The sequence below is a fragment of the Apis laboriosa genome, unplaced genomic scaffold (assembly GCF_014066325.1).
Source record: "Apis laboriosa isolate Shangri-la unplaced genomic scaffold, ASM1406632v1 scaffold11_cov152, whole genome shotgun sequence".
Classification (NCBI taxonomy): domain Eukaryota; kingdom Metazoa; phylum Arthropoda; class Insecta; order Hymenoptera; family Apidae; genus Apis; species Apis laboriosa.
In genome coordinates, this window is record NW_025221020.1 from 2,117,167 (window position 1) to 2,143,115 (window position 25,949).

The 25,949-nt window shown below is 38.4% G+C and overlaps 6 protein-coding genes across 9 annotated transcripts; 4 read left to right on the forward strand and 2 right to left on the reverse strand.

Annotated features, from left to right (window-relative positions):
* Positions 1–468: 468 nt before the first annotated feature.
* On the forward strand, positions 469–2,462 carry LOC122719000. Of its 2 annotated transcripts, none has more exons than XM_043944503.1 (5): positions 469–557; positions 965–1,036; positions 1,138–1,224; positions 1,286–1,604; positions 1,680–2,462. In XM_043944503.1, exons 1-5 carry the CDS (start codon positions 498–500, stop codon positions 1,994–1,996), a joined length of 855 nt encoding a protein of 284 aa, XP_043800438.1. In that variant the 5' UTR covers positions 469–497; the 3' UTR covers positions 1,997–2,462. The 2 variants fall into 2 exon arrangements, with proteins under 2 accessions (XP_043800438.1, XP_043800446.1); XM_043944511.1 differs by having other exon boundaries at positions 1,286–1,586.
* A 1,272-nt stretch (positions 2,463–3,734) lies between these two features.
* On the forward strand, positions 3,735–6,837 carry LOC122719740. The gene is made up of 7 exons (XM_043945859.1): positions 3,735–3,892; positions 5,312–5,504; positions 5,593–5,975; positions 6,054–6,113; positions 6,178–6,265; positions 6,322–6,530; positions 6,644–6,837. The coding sequence occupies exons 1-7, from the start codon at positions 3,803–3,805 to the stop codon at positions 6,698–6,700; spliced, it is 1,080 nt and encodes a 359-aa protein (XP_043801794.1). The 5' UTR covers positions 3,735–3,802; the 3' UTR covers positions 6,701–6,837.
* Positions 6,838–7,289: 452 nt separating this feature from the next.
* On the forward strand, positions 7,290–8,679 carry LOC122719769. Its single transcript, XM_043945915.1, has 6 exons — positions 7,290–7,434; positions 7,546–7,561; positions 7,708–7,767; positions 7,869–7,928; positions 8,138–8,391; positions 8,481–8,679. Exons 1-6 carry the CDS (start codon positions 7,366–7,368, stop codon positions 8,574–8,576), a joined length of 555 nt encoding a protein of 184 aa, XP_043801850.1. The 5' UTR covers positions 7,290–7,365; the 3' UTR covers positions 8,577–8,679.
* A 118-nt stretch (positions 8,680–8,797) lies between these two features.
* On the forward strand, positions 8,798–10,628 carry LOC122719762. The gene is made up of 3 exons (XM_043945902.1): positions 8,798–9,294; positions 10,062–10,412; positions 10,490–10,628. The coding sequence occupies exons 1-3, from the start codon at positions 9,121–9,123 to the stop codon at positions 10,574–10,576; spliced, it is 612 nt and encodes a 203-aa protein (XP_043801837.1). The 5' UTR covers positions 8,798–9,120; the 3' UTR covers positions 10,577–10,628.
* Positions 10,629–10,738: 110 nt separating this feature from the next.
* LOC122719745 (tetraspanin-9) lies at positions 10,739–22,902 on the reverse strand. Of its 3 annotated transcripts, none has more exons than XM_043945881.1 (5): positions 22,738–22,902; positions 16,009–16,124; positions 12,491–12,682; positions 12,243–12,425; positions 10,739–12,152 (listed from the first exon to the last, which is right to left on the reverse strand). In XM_043945881.1, the coding sequence occupies exons 2-5, from the start codon at positions 16,069–16,071 to the stop codon at positions 11,817–11,819; spliced, it is 774 nt and encodes a 257-aa protein (XP_043801816.1). In that variant the 5' UTR covers positions 16,072–16,124; positions 22,738–22,902; the 3' UTR covers positions 10,739–11,816. The 3 variants fall into 3 exon arrangements, with proteins under 3 accessions (XP_043801816.1, XP_043801824.1, XP_043801807.1); XM_043945889.1 differs by lacking the exon at positions 22,738–22,902 and adding an exon at positions 16,692–17,744; XM_043945872.1 differs by lacking the exon at positions 22,738–22,902 and adding an exon at positions 16,181–16,660.
* A 594-nt stretch (positions 22,903–23,496) lies between these two features.
* LOC122719798 (protein THEM6-like) lies at positions 23,497–25,734 on the reverse strand. Its single transcript, XM_043945956.1, has 3 exons — positions 25,178–25,734; positions 24,010–24,224; positions 23,497–23,893 (listed from the first exon to the last, which is right to left on the reverse strand). Exons 1-3 carry the CDS (start codon positions 25,320–25,322, stop codon positions 23,657–23,659), a joined length of 597 nt encoding a protein of 198 aa, XP_043801891.1. The 5' UTR covers positions 25,323–25,734; the 3' UTR covers positions 23,497–23,656.
* Between the last annotated feature and the right edge of the window lie 215 nt (positions 25,735–25,949).

Below are 25,949 nucleotides of genomic sequence, written 5' to 3' on the forward strand. Positions count from 1 at the left end.
GTTTCGGTTGTTAAAATTTATTCATCATAAAATATGAAAAGAAAATTGAATCGTTAAATAAAATGGATGTCGTAAATTAACATTGTCGTATATAATTGTTGTATATAAATTTTATAAATATAAATTTATAGATTATTTCAAAATATGATTCTCGCTATTCGAGCCTATTGAAAGTAGGCTTTTTGAATATTATTAATATCTTATCGAAACTAGATTTCTAAAGATCATATTAATTATACGATGACCCAATAATAATTCTGTTTACGATATCGCGTATGCAAAAATAACACGATCTCTGAGGAAAGAGAGAAAAGGCGGGGCTGAAAATCAAGATTAGTGGAATAGAAAGGATCAATGGTCAATATGTACTGGATTTTAAGAGCATCGTGATTGGTCGATTCGCACTTGAGGGATCCTGAAATCATCCTTTATAGACCAGAGGATCGTCTTGTAGTTTGTGGATTAAGGAACTCAGTGGACAGTCAAAATTTACGGCAATGTTTGCAATCGTTTTCGTTGTTCTTAACATCATCGTTTACGCGATTGCCTCGGAAGTGGTAAGTTATTTTTGGAGATTAAAAAATTCAAAATTTGAATTCAGAGTATTGATATTTTGAAAACAAGAAAAGAAAAAGAAAAGAAAAATGTTAGTGACGTATTTTTAATTTTTTTAACGTGATAGAACTTTTTTTTTTACGTGATAGAAACGCAAATAGAAGCATAACACAAAGCAATAATGTTTGTTTAAAACAACGCACGCTGACATTTCGATTATCGGTTGTCAAGCGGAATATCATTCGACGTTCTTTATACGTAGAAAAGAGAAAGCTGTCGAGAAAATTATTCTCTCTCCGTATTTACAACTTCACAATGGTATTTTCTTAATGTAGAATAATTTTATATTCTAATAATTTTGGGCACTTGTCCACCTACGTATATACTTGTTTTGAATTTATTATTTCAGCCGACCCTTCATCGAATAAGACGACAAGATTTTTCAAACGAAAATGGTCAAGTGATAGACAAGATTTTTAACGTGAGTTATAATAAAAAATAATAAATAATAATAATAAATAATAAAAAATATTCAATCTCTTTCCTCGCCTTCTCGTTTTCAACAAAATTTAATTATCCCAGATACCAATTACCGCGATCAAGCAAACTGCAACCGTGGCACAATCGTTCAATCAGGAAAATTCTCAGACGATCGATAACGTGTTCAAGGTATCGTATTTACAATCCATCCTATTGATTCTTATATTAACCTCGTACAAATATTTCGTAGATTCCTATTTCGACTTTGGAAGCTGTTGGAACCCTCGTGAAGGCGACATCCGAGCAAAGACGACGGAATGCCGACGATGCGCAACGAATACGACAGGAGAGAAGAGACAGAATATCGGCCCAAAGAGAACGGCAAAGATTTCAAAGAGAACAATTGCAACAACAACGTCTGAAACAACAACTCGTGAAGAAGACCATCAAAAATAATGACAAAGATCCTTTCGATTTGAACACGTTGTCTCTGTTGTTTAGCAATCATGGTGTTCTAGGAAGTATTCAAGGAACGTTTGGTGGTTACAAAGGTAGTCATGGTGATCAAGGTACACACGTCTGTAATTCGAAATTAAATATTCAACGTTAAAAAATGTAGATCTTCCATGTAAGATATTTTGTAGAAATTCATGGAGGTCAAGGAAATGCAGGAGGTTACCAAGTTCACGAAGATATAGAAGAAGATACGAACTATTCTTGGCACGGAATCACAGCTGGAATCGGTACGTTTTCCGGTTCTCGACCAACCAGCACACGCGTCACCATACAAAATAAGATCGCCGTTAAGGACGAAATACCAAGCGACCATCTTTACGATACGGAACAAATACAGAACAAGATCGCTCCAAAGATCAAAGGGGATAAATTGAGACACGAAGAAGACCTCCCACTGCAGAACAAAATTGCACCCAAGACGAATAGGATATCGTTCAGATCGTAAAAATAATTTTAAACATATAAAATAAATAAAATTTCTTTTTCACGACAATTCTTACGTGACCATTTGAGTGGAGCAACGTATCAATCGTTTCTATTGGCTAATTTTCGCTCTAATCGGTAGCCGATAAGTACGTGAGTCACGTCGTATCGTTTATGCAAATAACGAAATGATAGAACGATGATGATGCTCGGAGAAAGTAAGTTGCAACAGAAATTAGTAATATTATTTTTCGTTCCATGAAATTGCGGATTGTGGAAGTGACTCGACGAATTTTCTCGATCCACGAATCTCAGAGTCACGTTTATACCGGCGAAAAATTGCGCCTGTTCGAACGTTAAAATGCGCGAGTCGTTCCCGCGATACGGAAAACATTTTGAATATAGCATCACTCAACTTGAATAACGAGAAGCGTCCAACTTATATATTATGCATTGGATATTCGAATAAAATTCTTCTTCTTCTTCTTCTTCTTTTCTTTTTTTTTTTCTTTTCTTTTCTGTGCACGATTGATATTCCATTGAACCCCTGACAGAGGAAGATAGGCGCATATTAAATGAGCAGAAAATAATTTTAAAGAATGGGATCCGTGGTTCGTTTCTATGAACAATTTTTCTTTTTTTTTTTATTTGTATATACAATAAATATAAAACATTATGGATAAATCTATAATAAATGATAATTAATCCATGACGGAATATTAAATTATTCCGCGATTATCACGATTTCTTTGCACTTATTTTAAACGTGTTCGTTACAAAACAAGGTTAAATGATTCATATGGATTAGTAATCGTTTGAAAATAAAATAAAATAAAATAAAATGCATTTTTCGATTTTAAACATTATACTCGCTATTATATTTGTGAAACATATTGATTAAAAGTATTATTTTCGGATAATTAAAATTCTGAAGATACGATAAACGATGTTTAACGATAAAGATAATAATATGCGCAAAATTGTTCGTTAAATATATATAAATATATATATATATATATATATATGATTTGAATGTCAATGGAATTTTTAAAAAGTGATTTATCAATTTAACCGAACGAAAAGAATTATTCATGTGTAAATAATTTAAATTTCTTTTTTTCAAAAGTTTAATGTATGGAAGAAACAAATAACGCTCCAACGTTTGATTCAACTTTGATACAGGAAATTATCTAACATTGCTTCTCATTTTTTTTTTTTTTTTTTTTTTTTAAATCGCTTTAATCGTTATAACTTTGGCGTCATTCGTGCCCACATTTGAAACAAGTTTATTAATCACTACTTCATTAATATTACTCTTTTTGCCGCGAATACGATACAGCGATATGTATTTTTCCGATACATAACATTTCTAAATATTCGATTCAGATTGTCATCATCTTAATAATCTTTTTCCCAAAATCATTTCCAATTAAAGAGAAGATAGAATGAAGACAAAATGACAAAATCATTTTAAGAGAACCACGATACTTTTACTTTATTAAATATATTTCGTACACCTGAAAGGTATGTGCAATACTCTCGACACTTTGTTCCGCTTGCAAAGACCGAAGAAGGAAATGAATGCCTATTGTTCCCGATCAGTCGTGTCGTCCTTGACCCCCGCAATCATAGTTCATTCGACGAACAATCGAATAAATCTACGATCGATTCTCATCGCGCACAAAGAGACTGCCACGAGACTGGCTCGTTCGTCGGCTACGTCAGTTTATCCCTTCCCGAAGAGAAGGTGAGATGTCTTCGAGGTCTTTTTAGAAATCGGTGGTAAATGCGTTAGTCTGCCGGTTGCTCGGCTCAGTCAGAAACAGAGATGCTGTGCAACAAGGTTGATCTCGCGTTCGTGCTTGGTTTACTCGCGTTTGCACACGGGATGCCTGCGGATAGTCAGAGTAACGAGAGGGTGAGTATTTTTTATTTTCGAAAATATTAAAATAAAAAATATAACGCGCACATTTGTTTTCATTCGTTGGATGATCGTGAAATTCGTGATGGGAAGCTTAAAGCTTTCTTTCATATTTTCATGATGATGATGATTTACGAAATTTGGACAATTCTTCAATTCTTCGGAGCCACGATAAATGTGAAATCGATCCTTCTCGAAATTGTAAAACATTTGTTTTGTATACGACGAATGAGTTTCTTAAACTTTCTAACTTCGTCGAGAGTAACGCGACATTAATTAAAGTAAATAACATCTAAACTTTCTTTTTATATTGGAATAAGTGATTGGTGATGTGAAAAAAAAAAAGAATGGGATTGAAAACAAAATATAATGATACAGGTATGGGAAGAGTAAATGGAAAATGGAAAAAAAGTGATGACGGAACAGCCGTTAGGTAATGGACAGGCGCAACCATGAGAAAGGAGTGCGGAAGTGCCGTTACATTATAATGTTTCTTAATGATTATACGATGACTTTTAACTTATTTACCCAATTATTTCGTTAAACGCGATTAATGTTCCTCGAGTATAAGTTTAATGAAATCGTTATAATGATAATTCCTTATCGAAAAACGATTTCACGAACGAAAACTAAACAGATGAACAATTATGTAAAAAAAAAACCTAATTTGTAATAATAAGTTTTCAATTCCAATTGCACGTTACATCGCGTATCTTTTTTTTTTTTTTTGTACTATTATTTTTGCGCCATTATCAATCGTTATATATAAATAAATAAGCAATGTCGTTTCAATAACATTAACATTAACACGTATATACAATAATAAATACTAATAAACCATTATGTAATCGTAAATTATACCGTTCGTTGCAAGAAGGACCAGAAGATGAAAATTATTAATTTTTACATTTTTAGAAAAACAACAGTTTATTGGCCAACATTGACTTGCAAAATTTCGCAACGTTGTAACTTCATCATTACTTTCGAAGATGCAACAATTTATATAAGAAAATTTTTGTAAAAAAAAAAAGAACGTAGAATCTAATTAAATATTTTCAATCCCAAAAAAAGGAGCTCTTCTTGCACATCCAACATATAATTATAATTCCTCCTTTAATCCTAAAATTGAAAAAAACCCACGGAAAATGTGACCAAACCAGCACACGTTCGACCTATATTTCTGACAATACAAATGATATTCATCTATAATTGAAATATGAATTGAAAACTGATCCAACCTGTTCAATTAAAATTATCTAGCATTTCAAAACTCTTTTCAATCTTTCGAGAAATTCCATGTTGTCGTTCTTTCTTCGTTTCTTCCTTAACGAAAATTTAAACAATTCGAGGAAATATTGCAACGAGACATTTTAATCGATATCAATAATAATAAAAGATTCGCATTAATATTCGCAGCTTCCGTTGATTCAGTTCACCAACGGTGGAATCCGATTCAATTTCGCGGGCTACCATGCTGCAGCCGGGTTGGGTGGTCTTCTAACCGGGTCGAATACAGGTGGTGGTCTCCATGCCAGCGTGGGGACGCCATGGGGCGGCCATGCGGCCGCTGGTTTGGGCGGCACACTCAATGGCGACAATGCGAATGCTGGCCAGTATTGTTTATATATATTTTGATTTTTACAGAAAGCAGAGAACGGAAATAAAGATTAATTTATATTTTATGAATCGACGAACAGGGGGAGGGCTTTATGCGAGAGCCGGGCTTGGGAACGGAAGACACGAAGCCGCGGCCGGATTAGGCGGCTTGCTGGACGGAAGTGGGAGGTCAGCACCTCTTAGGGGAGGCCTGTACGCCGGTGCCACCACTGGAACCCATGGACTCGGATTCACAGCTGGAGAAATCCCTAGAGATTTGTTCGGTGCTGGACCCAGTGACGGACCCAGTGATGGGCCGAGTAATGGACCTAATGGACCTAGTAATGGACCTAATGGACCTAGTAATGGACCGGATAATGGACCAAACGATGGAAAAGATGGAGAAGGAAGTAATGGGAAAGGGCCGAGCAGGGGTACGTCGCATATTCAAATAATCTCCCGTTCGGGAAAAAACTCGAAAAAGGTTTGTCCAATAATCTTGAATTTGTATCATCGTATTAAAAAAGAAAAAAAGAAATATTGAAATAACGTTTGCTCGTAGAAGAATGAAATATCTAAGGAGGCTCCGAAACAAGAAGCTGATTTTTCGTCGAGTAAAGAGGTAAATCGTAACCGGTTCGTAGGTTATAGTGGATTTAATTAACGCGTGAATACAATTATATCAGATACGTGAAGTATTACCCATCGAGCCGGCGCCTCTCGCTCAATTAGCCCCTGTTTTATCCAAAGAGACGAACGAAATCGTACAAGTTGGTAAGAATTAATGGTAATTTCGTATACTCGTTTCTACTTTTTTAAGTGATTTCCAGATGTTCTTCCTCGTCGAAGCAGATTCTTTCAGAGGAAAAGGCTGAGGGGGTCTAGAGCGAAGGTGATAGAGGAGAATACAGAAGAGGATCAAAATTCGAATATTCAAAAGCGTCAGACAATTTATTACTCGGATAAACCTGATTCTTCGGATAGAATTATGACGATACCGAGTGGGAACAATAATGGCTTCTTCGATGATATTTTTCAGGTAGAGGAAATGTATTTATTTTGAATTTTTAGAAAGGCGAAAACATTAAATTTTTTAATTTTCTTTAATTTAATGCTTTTAATTTTTATTTTTAATTCTTTTAATTCTTGCAGATACCAATATCAACGCTGAACGCTGTAAACCGGTTTTTAAACAATAGTACTGGTTAATTTAACTTTCGTGTAAACGTCCATTCCTCGTATTTTATATTTACAATTAACGATAATGAAATATAATTATTTCAAGAGAATAGTAGTAGATGATAATTCCTTAAGAAAGTTTCTTAATAAAATATATTATAAATATATTATAATTATTAGTTTTGCGATTTTTATTAGCATTTAAAATTTATCATAAGTTAATTTGAAGTTATTTTTCATTCTAAATTTTATATTACTAATAAAAAGACTGGTCTATTGTTATTATTTCTTACATTGTACGTAATAAATATGTGTACATCTGATTAAATAAATTATCTGATTCAACGTTACATTATATATTCAATGTATCCTATTGCACAAATTTACGTCATGTAAAAAAAAAAAACCGATAAATTGCGATAAATTAAATTGCAAGCTTGACAAAACTGGGGGAATAATAATAGTTTAACGTTTAACGAAAGCCAAGGACAAAGTTTTGGATATCGATGCTAATGCTCATTACACTTATTACGAGTTATTCGCTATCAATGGTAAAATAGTTTGACATCATGCGGTTCAACTATATAAATAAAAGGCAACGACAAAAGCGACCAAAATAAAAAGACGAGGAACGAAGCGTTTTTATTTTTCTTTTTGTCGAAGAAAATAATAAAAGGAGAAGAAGAAGAGCCAACATGAACGCGATGAAAGTGATTGGATTTTTGCTATTCATTGCATCAATTGCAATGTTGGTTAAAGCACAAGTAAGATTGCAAAATTTATTTTAATTCTTTGATATTACTTTTTTAAATGTTGCTCGACACTCCATCAAAAAAAAAGAAAAAACACTAATGTTGATTTTAATGATTTTTCAGATTAGTCCCTCATCAGGTGAGAAATCTTATAGAAAATATTTGTTCATTTGGTAAAAAATTTTTTAAAACATATTAATATAAATTTTTTAAAATGTATTATATTCTTTGATCGATAGAAGATGCATCGATATAATTTATAGATTAATAAAATTAAAATTAAAGGTTTGCAGGTTTCAAGTACGATTTCAGATAAACATGGATCGTCTACTGTTGCGCCGAAAGGTAACTTTTCAAAAGATAAAAAATTGATAAATATATTAAAATAAGATAAGACAGAGATATAGAGGGATAATTATTAAAATTAATTGATTTAATTATTACAGGAAAAGGAAATTCCAATCCCATAATTTCTCTTCTCTCATGTATTTTGGAGAATGTAGGCAGTAAGTTTATTAAACTTCCTTACAAAACAGATCGTTGAATCCGACGATCGATACGGAGCAAAATTATGATCACGTTTTTAATAAAAATTTCATTTCTCTTCGAATTTAGAATTACTTAGAATTACCTTAAAAATTGTACTTTATCCGTAAAAGTAAATAATTCAAATATACATATTCATCGAAATATTTTAATGTATAATAATATTTAGATCTACTCGGGATATCCCTCGGTGGTATAGTGAAGGATCTTGGATCTTTAATTTCCTCGGATGGTTCATTAAATTTATCAGGACTTCTTTCCGATGTTACCGCCATCTTAAACATACCGCTCGATGCAGTATTTTCTGCCCTTCAAACTGGAAATCTATCACAACTCACGAAACAGCTTCAACCTTTGGTCGATAGCTTATTAAATATACCTATAGTTGGCTCCATATTATTACTTCTATCGAATGTTCTCCAGGTAAATTTCCTTCGATATAACCCTCTCGTGTTAATTGTTATCGTGCTTATCTCTATTTTGACCGATAAAAAAATAAAATGGTGTTTCAGATTCCAGTTTCTCTCGTCGTAGCTGTACTCAGTTTGGTTCTCCACATCGTTAAAGCATTACTCAGTCTTCTTTTGGGGATACAAGTGAAATTTTGATATATCCTATAAATCTACCAACATGCATATATATATATATAAATCTTTAACAAATTGTTATTAAAAAATTGTATTTCAAAAAATATATTTATATTGCAAAGTTTCTCTTCTTTTTCTCTCTCTTCATCTTTCACGTCTCCCGCAGTTTCAATTTCGAATAGTTTTCCCTCTAATCGATCGATCCATAAAAGCGCGCGAAACGATATCGAAGACGACATCCGCGCGCCGACATTGCGGAATGAATCGAAAGAGAAAGTGCGTTTCGTAAGAACATAGACCAACTTCAATATCGGAATGGAATGGAACTTCTTACAGTCTACCTGTGACTGCGTGTCAAGAAACACGAATTCGTGATCGTCGATTCTTAATTTCTGAAACCCTCGGTTGTTTTGATTTCGTGTGAGAACGATTAAGAAACACAGGAAAAAGAAAAAAAGGAAAGAGAACGTGTCGCGAGCACGCTTCCGGGTTTCACGGTCACTTTTATTTAAGAAAGGCCGAGTCGCGATCGAACGAGTTCATTTTCCTTTCCAGAATCACGAAGATGCGAAGAATTCTTTGGGAACGAGAAATCTCGAAATTTTGTATTATTCTACTCTGCTGTCCCTTTGATCTATCCGTTTGCCTGCCGGCGGAGCAACCGATTAGATACACGTTGAGCACCGGTGACTTAAAAACGAGAGATACTGGCACGCCGTTCAATTTTGAACAAAATCGAGTGAGTATATATATTTATTTTAACATGGATATTCATTATATTTATCTTACGATGATCAACGATTCTCTCGATGCATTTTTGTGACACGTTGGCACATAACAAGAACGTGAAGGGAAAGATCGAAAGGTTCGATTGATGATTATCAGATTTGATGATCAGGATGAATGATGGTCAAGTCAATTTCGGTTTTTGTAGGAATCGTATCGTGGACGCGGTAAGAATCGGCTTAGAAAGATTTGTGAATTCCGTCACATTAGCGTCATAGTCGATGTCGCTTTTTGCATTTTTGATAAACCTTCGTTGACGGAAAAAAATATATAAAAAAAGAAAATGTGGAGTAAGTAATTGGAATTGTGGCACGAAGCTGTCAATTTCTCCTGATCATTCATCTTTTTTCTCCGATTCTAATTCATTTCCATTGAAATGAAAAAAAAAAAAGAAAAAAGAGAAAACATTGAGAAATGCAAAGCAAATAAGCAATATCATCTCTCGATAGTCTCGTTATTATTATTTAGCACAAGGCTATTATTTTTTCCCCCTAATTATACGTAATTATATCGAATCAGTGTGACGAAGCAAAAAAATTCTCAACGTTGAACATCGCGCATAATTAACTCGAAACATTATTACATTAGATATCCGGTGGAATATTAGCATAGTGGAATATTGCTTCACCGAGATTCACGATTAAGAAACACCGAGTGAATTGTACGTAAAATTATATATATCTATATATACATACATGCACCAATACGTTTATGAAACAGGCAGTGACGATCGAGTCGCAAAACAACGTGGTTACAGTGGAGAAGTCGGTGTCCATGAACTACGAACCGATACAGTTTGGAACGACCGAGTATCCTCCAGTGACAAACACCCATTCAAGCGCTCGTGAAACCGTGAGATTGGAGAACGAGACAGCGCAGAGTTTTTTCGAGAGGCCAATCTCGAAACCCATCGCAAACGTGTTGGATTCCTTTTTGAAACCTACGCCATTGGTCGACGGTATCAAGGAGGAAGAAAAATATGGAAATTCAGGAGACAAGTTTATCGGAATTGGTCGTGCTCTGGTCACTGGTTACCAAGAATTCAGCAATTTTCTCAATGCTCTCGTTGACGTGAGTCTATAATCGAATAATGGAATAATTTGAGGTGAATTTTTCTTTTTTTTGAACGAACTGAAAATCGTTTCCAGTTCCCGCGTAAAACTGCAAAAAAGGCTAGCTCGGAAATCTCAGGGATGCTGAATTATATCGGTGCACGGCTGATCGGATTGGAATAACGAGCAGCGTAAATATTTTGGATAATCAAATTCTAATTATCCAAAATTTGTGGTTTTGTTTTTCATAATTTTATACGTTGAATAAATTTTTTTGTTTTTTATCAAATTATCTTAAGAATTGTCGAAAAAGTGATGTATCGGATGCGAGAAATGCACGAAGAATTGTCTCATAAATATATTATTTATTATCTGAACGTTACACGTACACAACGAGGCTCGCGTGATACGATCTCGATGCAGCTCGATCGTCGCGACCTCGTAGCGTGGCAGGCTGCGTTCGAAACCACGCACTTCTTCAAACGTACACTAGGCGGTCAAGTGTCGCTACTTTATCGACAACTTATTACGCGATAAAAAAACGTACACGATGCACGATCGACACACCCGAGGATTTAAAGCTAGGCGAGAGAAAAATCCACGAGGATTGTGTAGTGTTTCCACGGGTGGGGTCGATCCGATTTTAAAACGATAACGAGAATAAAAATAAAAATTGTGCTCGCGCTCGCACGACCAGGCAAAACCGTTGAAACGGAACGGAAAAAGAAAAGAGAAGAAAAGGAAAAAAGAACAATATTGACAAAGCGATTCGTAGCGCCTGGTCGTACGTAACGAATAATTTTGGTATGATTCGTGTGCGATTACCTTATCTCTAGTAAATAAAACAGGTTCGCATGCAAGGTAACATAAATATTCGTATCCTACTATATAAAATTCTCTCCTCTACTTACTATCTACTTCTACAAGATTCGTTCCACCGATCAAACTCGGCGAGTACGTCGTTATTATTCTTACTTACATCCGACCTATTTTGTTAAAAGCTCGTCAAATTATTCAGCTGGATGAAGGCGGAATCGCTTATCGGGTCTAACGACCCATTAAAATAATGGCTCGTCTCGTGTCTCTCAGAAGCCATGCTTATTAATCGTCTCGTTCCACCGTCTAAGCTCGTGGACGAGTTTAACGATAATTCGCTCGCGTTTCTACTCGATTTCTACTAATTCTAGAAGAAGAAAGGGGCGTACATTTTCGCAAGAAGGGAAGGAAAACAATTTACAGGGGGATCGAGATATCGGCCGAGAGGCATACAGGGGCAACGATCCCAGATCCTCTTCGTATCGGCGGCGAAGAAGATCGCGATCATTGGCGTGCGATATACATGTGCGTGTATATATATATATATATGTATATAAAGTTTCGATGGATCTTAGACGCTGGTCTCGTCTAAGATCCATCTGAAATTCTAGGTGTTGGTGGTATCGTAACTCTTGTACGTGTGGGACGACCTCTTGTGCCTGACGGTGCAGAAGAGGATCATGCTGGCCACTTGGCCGAACAACTGGAGGAAGGCCACCACGAGGCCAACGGTCCCGACCACGTGCAGCCTGGTCACCAGCCACATTTGAATAGCTGTCGCGCAGCCTTCCTTGTACCAGAGCTCCTTGTTACGCCCCTCGGAGTCGAGGCGACCGCAATACCGTTCTCTCTGCACGCAACAGGAATCGGGCACGCGGTCCTCCGTCGGCCAGGCGTCGATTCGGAACCAATCCGTGTAATCCCGCACGCCGCAGCAGTGGAACTGAAATTTTTTTACGCTTTTCTTAGTGAAAAAAAAAGATAACACGATTTTTTCCAAATTATGAATTTCTCTCTCAAGGAGAGTATCTACCTCCGTGTGTATGTGGTCCCATATAGCGGGAAGAGTTCCAGGTTCCCTGGTCAGGTTGTAATGCTTCTCGATGCCGAACAGCAGCTCGTCCTTCAAACTCTTGGCTAGATGTTCCCTGAAGATGAAGGCCAGGGTGCCCAGCATGAACTCGCCCAGGAACATCAGTATCACCAAACCGAAGTACTGTAGGGAAGAAGGACAGGTTGAAGGGCCGATGAAGACGAAGGAAAGACACACGGGATACGAACCGTGATTAACATGCATCTCGATTGAAACCACGCGCCGCAGCATCCGAAGAAGGCGATTACGAAGGTCACGCATCCGGCGGCGAGCAGCAACGAGTCAGCTGACGCGAAACTGTAGTGCGGCACCAAGGTCGTGTATCCGGAGTAAGCCAATCGGAGCCAGAGGCCTGCACCCAAAATTCCGCAAGCGCATAACTGTAAAAATGATTGCACGAGTGAGGACGCCGGCCTGGCCTGGTTGCTCTCCACCGTGAAATCGTGTGAATTTTTCTATCGCCCGATATCATCCTCCTTTTCTATTTCTTCTTTTCTCTTCTCTCCTCTTCTCTTTTCTTTTTTTCTTCGCGTAAACAGGGAACGTGATAAGGAACGCGAGTGAGACGACACTTAGAGAGAAAGGAGCCGCGTAAAAAAAAATCGAATCGCAACGATGATCTCTCCTCGACTTGATTATTATTCGACGCACAATTATGCAATGCGATAACGCCCGCTTCCCGTATCACCGTTCCACTCTCCGATCTTGCGAAACGCGCGAATCGCGAGGTCGAGCGCGACTTCCCGTGACTGCGCGTGGTTACTCGATCTTCGAGCTCGAGGTTTACGATTTTCCATTCTTGCCACTTTTAGCCTTAAATTCGAATCAGTCCCGAAATCAGGGGGATTGTGATGGATTGTGAGAAAGGGAAGGATCGTCGTGGATCGCGGTTTCTGGATTATTCGGGGTTTAAAAGTGGGTCGAGGAAACTCTCGTACAACGTTCTCGGAACAACTCGATTCTTTATTCCCTTCGTTATCCGTTGCCTCGTCTCGAGGTCTTACGATTATCGTTTCAAAGGATATTCGAAATTATCGCGTCGGTGGCGAGGACAGGTGAGGAGGCAGCATTTGCTCCCGAACAAATCGTGGACGTGGAGTGGTCGAGAGGGGCGAGATTAGAAGGTATATTGACCTTTTCCTCGGAGATTGTTGCGGTTTAGTAATTTGCCCTCCGATGCGCCGTCCTCCGAGACGAGATTAAAGGCATCGTTGTGCGCGAACAGACGTCATTTACGATTTCTACCGTTCCTTTGTTCAACTGCTTCAATTTTAGCTCGTCATCCGCACAACTCGCCCGTTATATCTTGCCACCATTGTTCCGACCAATTGTACGCGTCCCTTTATTCCTGAGCGTTTTCGAAATATTATAATATCGACCCGAATCGTACTTTTTCCGATCTTTTTTCTCACGTCCCAACGATCTACGTTCCAACAAAATCGTTAGGATAATTCATCTGTCCATTTCGTCGAGTTCGTCGAGTTGACGAAGAGGTGGAAAATCTGGGTCGAGACAAGATAGGCCGGTAATCGGGCGGAATATCGAGCCTCGGGGCGATACATCGAACCGATGAAAAATTAGCATAAGCTTGTCGCGACGAGGCAGCGTTATCCAATCCAGTTAAACTAGTTGGAACGAAGTAATTTAAGCTTAAGTCGGGTACTTGGGATGGAAACGGGATCGAGTGCTCCACCGACCCAATATCCCGGTCAAGCTTTATCGGCGAGCAGCATCGCGATACTGGATGGACCGGGACGAATAAATGGACCAACGGTCCGCTCGATCGGACGATTAAACGCCGCTCGATTTACGCTGCCCGCGAAACCGGTACCGTTAAGTTTCATCTCGTCGATGAAACAGCCGGGTCGACTGTTGATTAGAAAACCGAGTGCGCGCTCGAGCGGTGCGGTTTTCGGTGTGGACGATCGGCTGGAATCGATTGAAAATCATCGATTAAAAATAGATTTTGTAAGAATAGTGGATCGATGGATCGAGATTTCGCGGGAAATATTTCGTTGGAAAATCGTGCTTGATTGATCGACAAACTTTAAAAATTACGATTAAAAATGAGAATCTTGGAAAGTTGCATTTGTGTTTTAGAAATTAGATTGTACTTTATGAATCTTGGAAAGTTGCTTCTTCCCAATCGATAAAATTTTGCGAAAAAAAAGTATTCGTGCTCTTTGACTAATCGACAAACTGCAATTTTGAAAACGTTAAAAATTACGAATATATTTATGAGAAAATTATTGACCAAACTGCACCTTTGCATTGATCACCTAGAATCGTTGAAAATTAAAAACAGATTGCATTTCATAATTCTTCTGGAAAGTTATTCCATTCCTAACTGATAAACTGAAATTTCTTTAAAAAAAATACGTTCGAAAAATCGTATTCCAAATTGCGAATTTTAGATCGCCCGGAATCAAAAACTATAATTAAAATTTCATATTCATATTCGATCCTCGATTCGCAAAAGAAAAAACTGTTTCAGCGCGCGAACTGGAATCCTTTATTCATTTATTTATTAAGAATACGTAATTAATTTCCCAAAAAACTCGAAGAAAAACTATTTATATTCCTTGATCAATCGACAATTAACAGAACGGTCAAATACTCCTCCGACCGATCGACGATTTCCTTTTCTCCCTCCTTCCGTCCCCTTCTGACTCTTCGCGCAGTATTTTATTTTTACCGCCGTCCTTGACGCGTCAAACTGTCTCTCATAAATCAAAAACGCGCGACGATAGTGAGCAACAAAAAAAAAAAAAAAAAAAAAAAAACGGGAGCGCACCTGTTGAAAAGACCGAGAAGGAAGAGTCGTAGCCCCAATCTTCTCTCCTCTCTTCTTCTCCGGGTACCGTAAGCGAGTTGATAGCTCGTAGAGCACGGTTCAACGTCCTATTTAAGAGCGGCGCGCGGGGAGCAACGGGGGCGGTTCGAAATGGTAAGATGTATCGGCGAGCGAGGAAGGGAGGGAGGGAGGGAGAAGGAGGAGGAGGAGGAGGAGGAGGAGAGGAATGGCTGTGGAATGCAGCGGGAATGACAATGCTCGCCGATTTGAACGGGCGCGTGGGCCGTTTCCATCATCGCGCGCCGCTTCTCTTCTCCGCGGCATCGGTGGAAACGAAACTTGGTCGATCGTGTTTCGCGAACGTGACACGCTTGCGGACACGTTCGACCAGCCGTGTTTTCGATTCGCGTGCCGCCATCTCGGCGGAATCGCGGCCGACGTTTCGTTTCGACTCGTCTGAGAGAGAGAGAGAGAGAGAGAGAGAGAACCAGAAGGTCTTGCGCGATGATGAAATTGGATGAAATCACACTAGCTCTAGTGAAATCTGAATAAACACGACGTAAATACGATCGTAATCGGTATTTTTATATAACGAATACGACAAATAAATTCCAACTTTAATTAAACTTGTTGAACGAGCCGAGGATGAGACTGGTATTCGAGTCCCTTTTTCTAGAAGCTATTATTGATAAAAAAAAAAAATGAAATTTCAAAACATGTTACGTAACATTTATTATTATCAATAAATCACGAATTTATAATAATAATAAATATAATAATAATAATAATAATAATAATAATAATAATAATAATAATAAATATAAAATAATAGTAACTATTCCTGATTCTGTAATAATGCTCGCGTAATAAATCGATGATACGTACAGTGGATGGAAAATAATGGTTACGTACCCAGATGAGAACGTTGAGGGAGCAGAAAACGTGCCTGATGCACGTGTATCCCGTGCGGCCCATGGCTGGAACACCCCTCGAGGTCCTCAAGGCGACAAACGGTCTGGCAGTGTTTCCTGAAAATGAAACACGAGCGACGAATCTCAAACTTCGTACGGCCCATCATTTTTACCTTCACCCGTTCTTCCACGCTCCCTGAAACTCGCGCGAAACAACGCCACCTTCGATTTTAATTGGCGTAAACGCGAATCGCACCCGATTATTCGCATATCGGCAACTTTCGCCGTCTATCCTCGCGTGAGTCACGATCGATCGTGATCGCCGCGCGAAACTCACGCCCGATCGTGACAGGGTGAACGTTTTCGATGAACAAGGCAAGGAGGAAGGTCGAACAATACGATACTTACTCGACGAGACTTACGTATTATCGTTTCGGGAGTTTGACGAGGAACGCGTGTGGTGGTAGACCACCGAGGAAATCGAAACGAGTAACAAGAGAGGAAGATAGAAGCTTTACGATTGCGTATGATTTGAAGAGTTGCGCGTAGAGAATAGACGTCTCTATTCCCCTTTCGATCGTCGATAACCTCGCGTAAATAAGAAGCAAAATTTTTTGATTCTCGAAAATAGGAAAGAAGATAAGGAAGGGAACGAATCCTCTTCAGACGTGTATGTGTACTTACAGCGAAATATTGGCGTTCACATTCTCGCTACGAAACGATTTCGACTTTTCCGCGCGTTGGTATTCGTCGATATTCGAGCGAAAGACGCGGACGACGAGAAACGGGCGTGAATTGGACAGATAAACGATACCGGTTGAGCGATCGGGCCGACCGGTTGGCAGCCGATCCTCATCGGGCGAGGATACGTTCCGGTGTGGTCGGAACCAGGTTGATACGATTGGCTGTGGCCCCTTGTGGGCCTTCTAGGTCCCCTAACGGGACACCCTGCCGACGGTGAGGCCTCTCACCTATACGCAATCCCGATCACGATCTCGTCGCTCTGCTCCATGGTGGAGGTAACACCTATGTGAAACGTGTGCTCGCGCGAAGACGTCACTTTCCTACGAACGCCCGCTGAGTCGAGTCGCTCAAGGTCGTTGCAAATCTACGCGTGTTTTCCTCTCGATCGTTATCCGATACGCGTTGCCGATTCTTTTTTTTTTTTTTTGTGCGCGCGAAAAATATCCGTGTGGTTTTCTATCTCACGAATTCTTCCATTCGATTCTCTTCTACTTTCGCGAAAAAATTACGCGTTCAAAAATTCAATCAAGAATTAGGAAAATAAGAATTTCACGGTATGGAAAATTTACATTCCACGATATCTGAATGGCGATATCTGAAATCGGAATCTCGATAAAATAACGTTCGACGTATTTTTCTCTTTTTTTTTTTTTTTTTTTTTTTTTTTTCCATGCATTAAACATGCCCTATCGCACGTGCGTACGCAACGAATCCGATCGAACCGCACATCGAGTCGCTGAATAAAAGATCCATCGTTGCGATTGTTTCTCTCCGTATTGTTCCGATCGATCGATAAAAGGAGGAGGGACTCGTTTTGTGGAATGACCGATTTCACCGAAGTTTTCGCCAAAGTTTCACCGACAAAGTTTTTCGTGATAGAATCGGTGATGGAGCACCGACTCGAGAACAGCGATTTATCCCGCGGCGCGATGCGAATTTCTCACCTGATCCCGCTCGACTGAGGAATCGAGTCTCTTTGCACAGGTGAGGCGCCTCTCGAAAAGAAAGGGGACGACGCGTGACACGACGCGTACGCTTATCTCGAACGCTTCGCCTGTCACATTCATTTTCGCGTGGAATAAACGTGGCAAAAAAAAAAAAAAAAATAGTAAAAGTATTCTGCAGAATCGCGATGCGCGTTGTTCACGCAGCGTTTTCACACGCGCGTGGAGAGGAAAACGAGCGATCGGTGCGGTCCGCGATGCAGATGGAATTTACGATCGTTCGATTTTTTCGATACTTGTTCGGCTACACCGATCGCTCGTTTAGAATCATTTTGCCTCGATAACCGTATCACGGTTGGCCTTATTCCGTGTTTCGAGCGGAAAAATCCCTTCCTCTTCCGCCACGATTCGAATGTCGTTATCAGGATAGGATAATATTGATTCTCCTTATCGCGTAACCGAACACGGTGTTGCGTGTAATACGCGATATACCACTTGTTGCAAATAGGGCTCGTTCAGCAAACGAGAAAGAAAAAGAGAGAGAGAGAGAGAGAGAGTAAAAAACGTGCTCGGGGCTGGTTCCAGGAGAATGTAAATACGTTTCGTATCCTGTTTCCGAAATAACCGACGTGAAACGTGATCGTTTCGAAACGTGGAAAATTATAGATTTCTGAAATATTGTTTCTCTTTTCGTAGCGCGCGTTCGATTATCACGACTCGTAAACGGCGCTCTTTCCAAAGAAAAATCGAATGCGAATTTTCGGTTCTTTTTTTTTTCCGATTTTTCCCATCAAGATGAACGCATAACAACTGGATTGAGACTTTTCGATAGATTTTCGATTTTTTTTTTCCATCCAAAGTAAACGCGATGCACGTTCTTAGAGAGCGAGATCAATTTCGAGTTGAATTTCCTTTTTCTTTTTCTTTTTCTTCCCGATCCCGAAAAGTAATATCCGCGAAAGTAACCGAACGAATACGTGGAAAAATCACAATGAACGATTTCTCTCTCTACCGGATAAAATATTGGATTCGAGATTCGATATTCCGTGGTGAGAGAGGTGAATCTCGACTGGATTGCTTCTCTGGCCGAAAGATCGGCAACGATGGACCAACAACGCAGCGTGGATATTCTTTTCCCCGCATTGTCGGAGGTATTGGATGGGGCGAGGAGAGGGGATTGGATATTTGCCGGGATCGATCTCGAAATCAATTCGTAAGAGCGAAATGGAAGCGTAAACGGCGCGGCTAACGAACGAGGCGAAGAGAGTGCGTGGGGGCGTAGGAACGGTCCCCCTCGTCACGACTTCCTGCCAATTGCGGACAATTTGCGATCATCTATGATCTCCCCCCTCGTCGCCCCGTCGACGAAACATGGTGTGGACGGTGCTTAAGAGTTAACGCGGCACGATTCTTTTTTCTCTTTCTCTCTCTCTCTCTCTCTCTCTCTCTCTCCTCTCTTTCCCTCCCTAATTCACATCGAGCTCCGCTCTTTCTCGCTTTACACGAGATACCGTGCCATCGGCGACGTTAACGCGTCCTACGCGGCTCACTTCCCACGTGACGTAACCGAGGAAAGGAACGACGAGCGTTGAACGTCGCGTTTCGAATACGTACGCCTATCATCATCCCTATCTCCGCTCGTGCGTGCAATTTGTGCAACGAGGCTAGTGCTCGAAACGCCCGTTTTTCCATCACTCTCCACCTGAGATGATAGCTGGAGGATCGAGATAATTTTTTTTTCCAAGTTTTTATATTAGAGATTTCCAAGAGTATTCCGAAATTTTTCGTCTTCCGATAATCCTCTGCGTGCGATTCTGGGAGTTGAATATTTTTAATTTAAGAGATTTCGAGGAATATTTCACGGTAATTAAGCGTCTGATATTGTTGAAGGTGAAGGAGAAATTCGATTGTTAAATTTCGAAAATCGAAGTTTTTAAATTAGAGATTTCGAAGAGTATTCCGAAATTTTCGTCTTCTAATAAATAATCTTCTGCGAGCGATTCTGGGAGTTGAATATTTTTAATTTAAGAGATTTCGAGGAATATTTCACGGTTCTCGTTAATTAAGCGTCTGAAGACGATATTGTTGGATTGTTGAAGATGAGGAAGAAATTCCATTGTTAAATTTCGAGATTCTTCGAAATTTTTCTTCTAATAAATAATCTTCTCCAAGCGATTCTCTGAGTTGAATATTTTTAAATTAAAAGATTTCGAGGAATATTTCAAATTTTTCTATTTTCCTGATTTGTAAATCATCCATTGAAGATCGGAGAGAAATTGTTAAATTTCTTCGAAATGAGTTTTTATGTTAGAAAGAGTATTTTAAAATTTTCCTTTTCTAATAATCTTCTGTAAGCGATCTCAAGAACCGAGGAGAAATTGTTAAATTTCTTCGAAGTTTTTAAATTAGAAATTTCGAAGAATATTTCAAATTTTTTGTCTTCATGCTTAACTTTTATGTTCCTGATTTGTATCGCTGAGAATTGGAGAGAAATGATAATATTTCTTCGAAATGAGTTTTTATGTTAGAAGAATATTTTACAATTTTCGCGTCATTTTCTAACAATTCTCTGTAACCGATGTTGCCGAGGACCTAGAAAAAATCGTTAGATTTCGAAACGAGTTTTAAATTAGAAATTTCAAGAAATATCTCGCGATTTTCCTTAATTAATCCTCCGTAGACGATATAGGTTTATTTCGAGAATTAAAAATTAAAAATTTCGATGGATATTTCAATAATCCGAGTTTGATATAAAAAACGACAGTTGCCTGCGGAGACTAAAATACTAATATACTAAAATAATAATAATGAGATCGCTATAATTGAACCAAAATTCCATGTTAATCACTTTTCAAAATAAGCCATCAAGAAAAACGCGAGGCCCATCAATTACGAAAGTATAGAGGCCAACGTCCTCCTAATTTACAACGTAATTCCTAATTTATTACAATGCGCTCGTTAATCGTGAGACGATATGCGTACACGGTTGTCCTCCCACGTGACATAACCGAGGATCGAACAAAGGGTCTTGCCCATCTTGCATCCCTTGTAATACCTCGCCACCCATACGTGACTCGTTTCCTCAACGAGGGATTACGCACAGAATCGAAAACTTCTCTCCCCTCTTCGTCTCCACAAGATGGAGAGAGAGAGAGAGAGAGAGAGAGAGATTGCCACGAGAATCGTCGTTTCGGTCGCCGTTTATAAAAACATCTCGGTCTGATCGATGGAAATCCCTACCTCTCTCTTCTTTTTTTCGTATCGGCTCGCTGAAAAGCGATCGAAGGAAGGTATTTCTCACGGGCGCGAAAGAAAGCGGATGATAACCGCGGAGCGTCGTACCGGGCGTGAAATATCCAGTGACGATTGTTCCGGGAACAGGAACATGGGAAGAGAAATCGACGTTCAGCCGGTTCGCACGATCGATTTCCTCGATTATCCGCCGCCGGGATTTATCGGGACGATCCACTGGGACATTTAATTAACGTTTCTAATCCCGGTGCGCGAGGAGAGCGGGAGGGATTACACGATTCCTTGATCCAGAAACCTGGTCTAATCGGGGGATCGTTAAAAACGATCAGCCTCTCGAACGGTGGCTGATCGACGAGTATAGCGAGTGTGCATTTCTGGGACGGGACGATTATTGACGGTGAAACGGCGAGGATATTTTATCGTGCGTATATGTCGAGTGGGAAGATATTCCCGCGATTCGAATAAATAATCATACGATTATTGGAACGATCATCGACGTGACATTCCATTGTTCGTGAACGCGAGATAGATGACGAGTGATGACAATTCGGTGGCGATGGTTTGGTCAGCTTGCCATGGCTCGGTTAGAGAAGATTGTTTCTCATCTCACGCCGCGGGAGAGGCGCGTGGGTCTGAACGGGACCAGTGTCATTGAACAATTCGTATTAGCATGATTATGAGATTCGTTTATAATCATTATTATGTAACGCATGCCCTCGATTGAGTTACGTAACAACGGTTCCATGCACGAAAGTGCGCGCGCCCCGCTCTTTCGCGGAATGTCGTGCGTTTTAAATCAAGTGTTTCGAAAAATGCTTTCAAAAAGAAAAATCGTATCGCTGAGAATAATTGGAAACTCCGATCCCATCGCGACATACTTGTTGGCAACAGATTAATTCTTCCCGTGTCGTGAATTTAAGAATCGCGTTTCTTGTCTAATGGAGACCTCGCGACGCAAAATTGCACAAAGCAATTTGCAAACACGCTTGTAATTTTCTCGCGCGAAACGAGGCGAGAAGGATTTCGTTGCGAGCCAGCCGGTTGCAATTTCGCCAGTTGTTTTTCTTTAAATTAACGGCGTTCTGCTCCGAAGGAACCAAGGAAGTTGTAAATTCTATCTTCTCCGTGAAAAAAAAGAAAAGAAAGAAGTATATATTCTACTATATTAATCGAGCAAGAAACGAAGAAGAGACGAAGAAGAACGAGACTTGATCTATCGGCTTAGGAATTTTCCTGAAGAAATTGTGTAATAGTCTCGCATAGGAGCGTGTTGATGTGTTTCGCAAAGAATATATCGTAAATGCAAATATGCCTTCCCGTGAGGAGATTCTCTTTAAAAATCATCTCTGTGCGCGAAAACTCTCTTCCTCTCTCTCTCTCTCTCTGGGTATCGACGAAACTCAAGTTTAAGGAAAAGGAAGATAGGAAAAAAGAAAAAAAAGAAAAAGTGGATCGTAAACGGCGACGATGATCGCGATTACTCGGTCGGCGTCTTTTTTAATTTATGCTTATCCACGCGGAATTCCGTAAAACGATACCATACCCATCGCCGCGTCACTCGCGAACGAGTATTGTCAACTGTCACTTTGATAAAATTGCAAACGATGACAATAAGAATTTTTCGACGTGTTCTATTTATTTATTTCCCTTCCCTTTTGTTCCCTCGTGCAAAATGAAATAATAATCGCGAGGGTTTTTGAGAATCGTCGAACGAATATTGCGGGAAAAATTCGAAGAGGCGGAAGTGCGGAGGGGCGGAAGGCGGTATTCGAAAGATATACGCAACTTACAGGTGGGATGAAAGTGAGAATGGTCCAGTGGCGCGTTGCTGACAGGAGCTGTCACGAGCTCTTCGACACCGAATGAATCACAAAGGTTCATGGAAAGCGGAGTCAAAGGTCGGCTTGCGTTCGCGACAGGTTTCGAGTACTCGGATCGACTGCACGCAAGGAGCGCGCACAACTCTCGCACATCCGTTCTCCATCGGCCGCTATTCGTGACACGAAAGTCGCCATCTGACGGCAGCGGAGATAATTTATCCGATGGTATCCGGAACAGGTGATAAACCGAGGAAAAAAGATCCACGAAGACCTTTCAATTCTCATTCCATCTCGCTTACTATATAAAAATCATCGAATTTTAATTATTTACATCGATTTCGTAGATTTCTTGAATTTAATCTGACGAGAAAGAAGTAAAATAAAAAAAAAAAGACAGTTAAAAATTTTTAAGAAATTATTCGCGATTCGATATGAAAATATGATTTGACGTCAATTGATAATCGCATATTATTTACATTACCGTTAATTACTTACAAGAAGAAACTTATTTAATATTCTTTTATCACCAATAACATAAGAAAATATACATAACTGGAGTACATCGATCAAAAGTTTTTTTAGATTCATTTGTGCACTTGTTACGCTTGTTACGTTTGTAAAATGCGTTTCGTTACTTTTTTTAAACAAATTTTATTTCTTGGATTAAATTAAAATTCTCGTCTGATTCTTTTCTCAAAAAAAAAAAAAAAAAAAAAAAAAAAAAAAANAAAAAAAAAAAAAAAAAAAAAAAAGAAAAAAGACTATTCCAACTCTAATGATTCCAAACTTTTGCTCGACGTATGTACGAATCAACAATATTATAAATAATAAAATAACAATAAAATAACAAATAAAGTAAAAAGTTAGAAAAACGAGGATCATCTTTCGTTCATCTTTGTTTCTTGTATCTCTGAGAAGATTCTTCCATAGAATTCAACCATAGTTCTAAATCTTTGGTCATTTCGGGACATTGCGCGTTTGGCTCGACTTGAGCTATTATTTCCGGGACTGGAACTTTCAGACCTGTTGTCGTTTGTTTGCTAAAAATGACCGCGCGAACGAAACCGTCCGTCAAACTAATAAATTCGTGCTCCAAGTAGAAATTCTTATCATCCCAATAAATCAGCTGTAAAATCAAACAAAAATTCATTCGACAAATAATATTTATGTAATACTATACGATACGATTGACATTTAATTTATAACGAGCAATTAAGATTTATCAAAGATAACTTATCTCACCTTCGTGGTCACTTTATACACAGTGAAAATAGGAATGGCTCGACGATATCGAATCAACGATGCTCCTTGCACCGCGCTTCCACCTTTCTTCGTGATCGCCGAATATATTCCAGATCGATCGTAATAATGGAAACGCGCGAAATCCAATTCGCGAAGATATCTCGCGTTGTTCATGTGTTTAAAGAACAAATCCACATCTTGCGTAATGCATATACCTGAAAAAAGAAAAAAAAAAAAAAAAAGGAGGAAGATAAAAAGACAAAAGTTTTAATTTCTTTTTTTTTTCGCATTATTTGTCATCGATGAAAGTAAATAAGTATTTAAATGTATTTGAACTATCAAACTATTTAAATAATTAAATATGGAAAAAATGGAATGTTTTTCTTCATTTTAATACACGTGTCGAATTCAACGTCTTTCTATTCTTATATTATATTATAATTTCAAATAATATTATAATTTCAAATAATTCCTTTGATTATTATAGAAATTTTTTCGTCATTCTCCGATTCTGTTTCGTCACGGTATTTTTTCATTCATATTCCGTACACGAGTGAAACGAAAACATTAATACATCTGTGAATATATATTATAGTTATGAATAAGTTTGGCCGGTAATCGAAGAATCATTTAAAAGTTGCTTGCCTTTGAATTCTTTTGAAACAAGGCCAAAAATGTTCTTCCGCTTTTACAAGTTCGTTTACCCGAAATTATTCCTTGATGTCGATAACAATTACGGTACGAATGTAAATCAAGCTTTAAATCATGTCACTTAAACCCGGAAATGATTTATTTAAAATTCATACATCAATTACATTAATTAACGCCAAATCCAATTCTTTTATCGTTAAAAAGAAATCCAAATATTATATTATATATATATATAATATAATATAATATAATATAATATAATATAATATAATATAATTATACGCGTGAATTTCATAGAAACAGAATTGTAAGAATTGTAGCGGAATTGTTATCAAATTTATAAAAAAAACATCGAATGTCATCGTTAAGTGAATGGTCAATATCGCGTCTAGACTATAGTAATTACAAGAAAAAATATATAAACGCATAAATCGTAAAATCGCTACGTAAAATTATATTATGGAAAAAGAAAAAAATCTGGATTATTGAGATTTATAAAATGTTAAATAATTATTACCGTAAATGGTAGTCGTGTCAAAAATCTTCTTTTTCTTCTGAAACAATCTGCCGGTAAGGATGGTAAACACGATCCTCAGGAAATAATTTACATCGAAGAGCATGTAGAGAACGAGAGCGATCGTGAGCAAGCAAGCACATGCCATTTTTCAGTTATGTTATATGTTTCAGTTCTGTAATAAAATGAAGCGAGAAAGGAGAGCAGGAATGTTTGACGTTCACGAAGCCACAGTCCGAAGAACACTACATGCTTTCAGTTACCGTGAAATTTTAAACTGAGAGGTCGCTTCTTACACAGTGAAGTATGGCACAACCGGTTTCTCGTTAGACCTATGTTCCGTTGTAATAGGAACGGTACTTGTTCCATTCGTATAACTACGAAAACGTATAATACGCGGTCGATAAATTATAATTAACGTTCAATACGGTCTATTTAAATGATCATGATATCTTCATATGGTAAATTTTGATCATTACGATAAGGGAGATTGTTATACAGAGAGAGAATGTATTCGATCGATTGTTTGGAGCGAACGATGGGTGAGTTGGTGAAATATATATTGATGATATGATATATTACGTGAATATATAAATATATCAAGAATTATATTATACAAATGTTACACAAACTAGACTAGCATATGTGAAAGAGGATAAAAATCCTTTCAAAACACTAGTCATCATAGTTCTCGATTGATGTTGCGTTTAATTAATTGAAAAAAAAAAAAAGAAAAAAAGAAAAGTAGATAAGATATCAAAAAATATATGTTTTT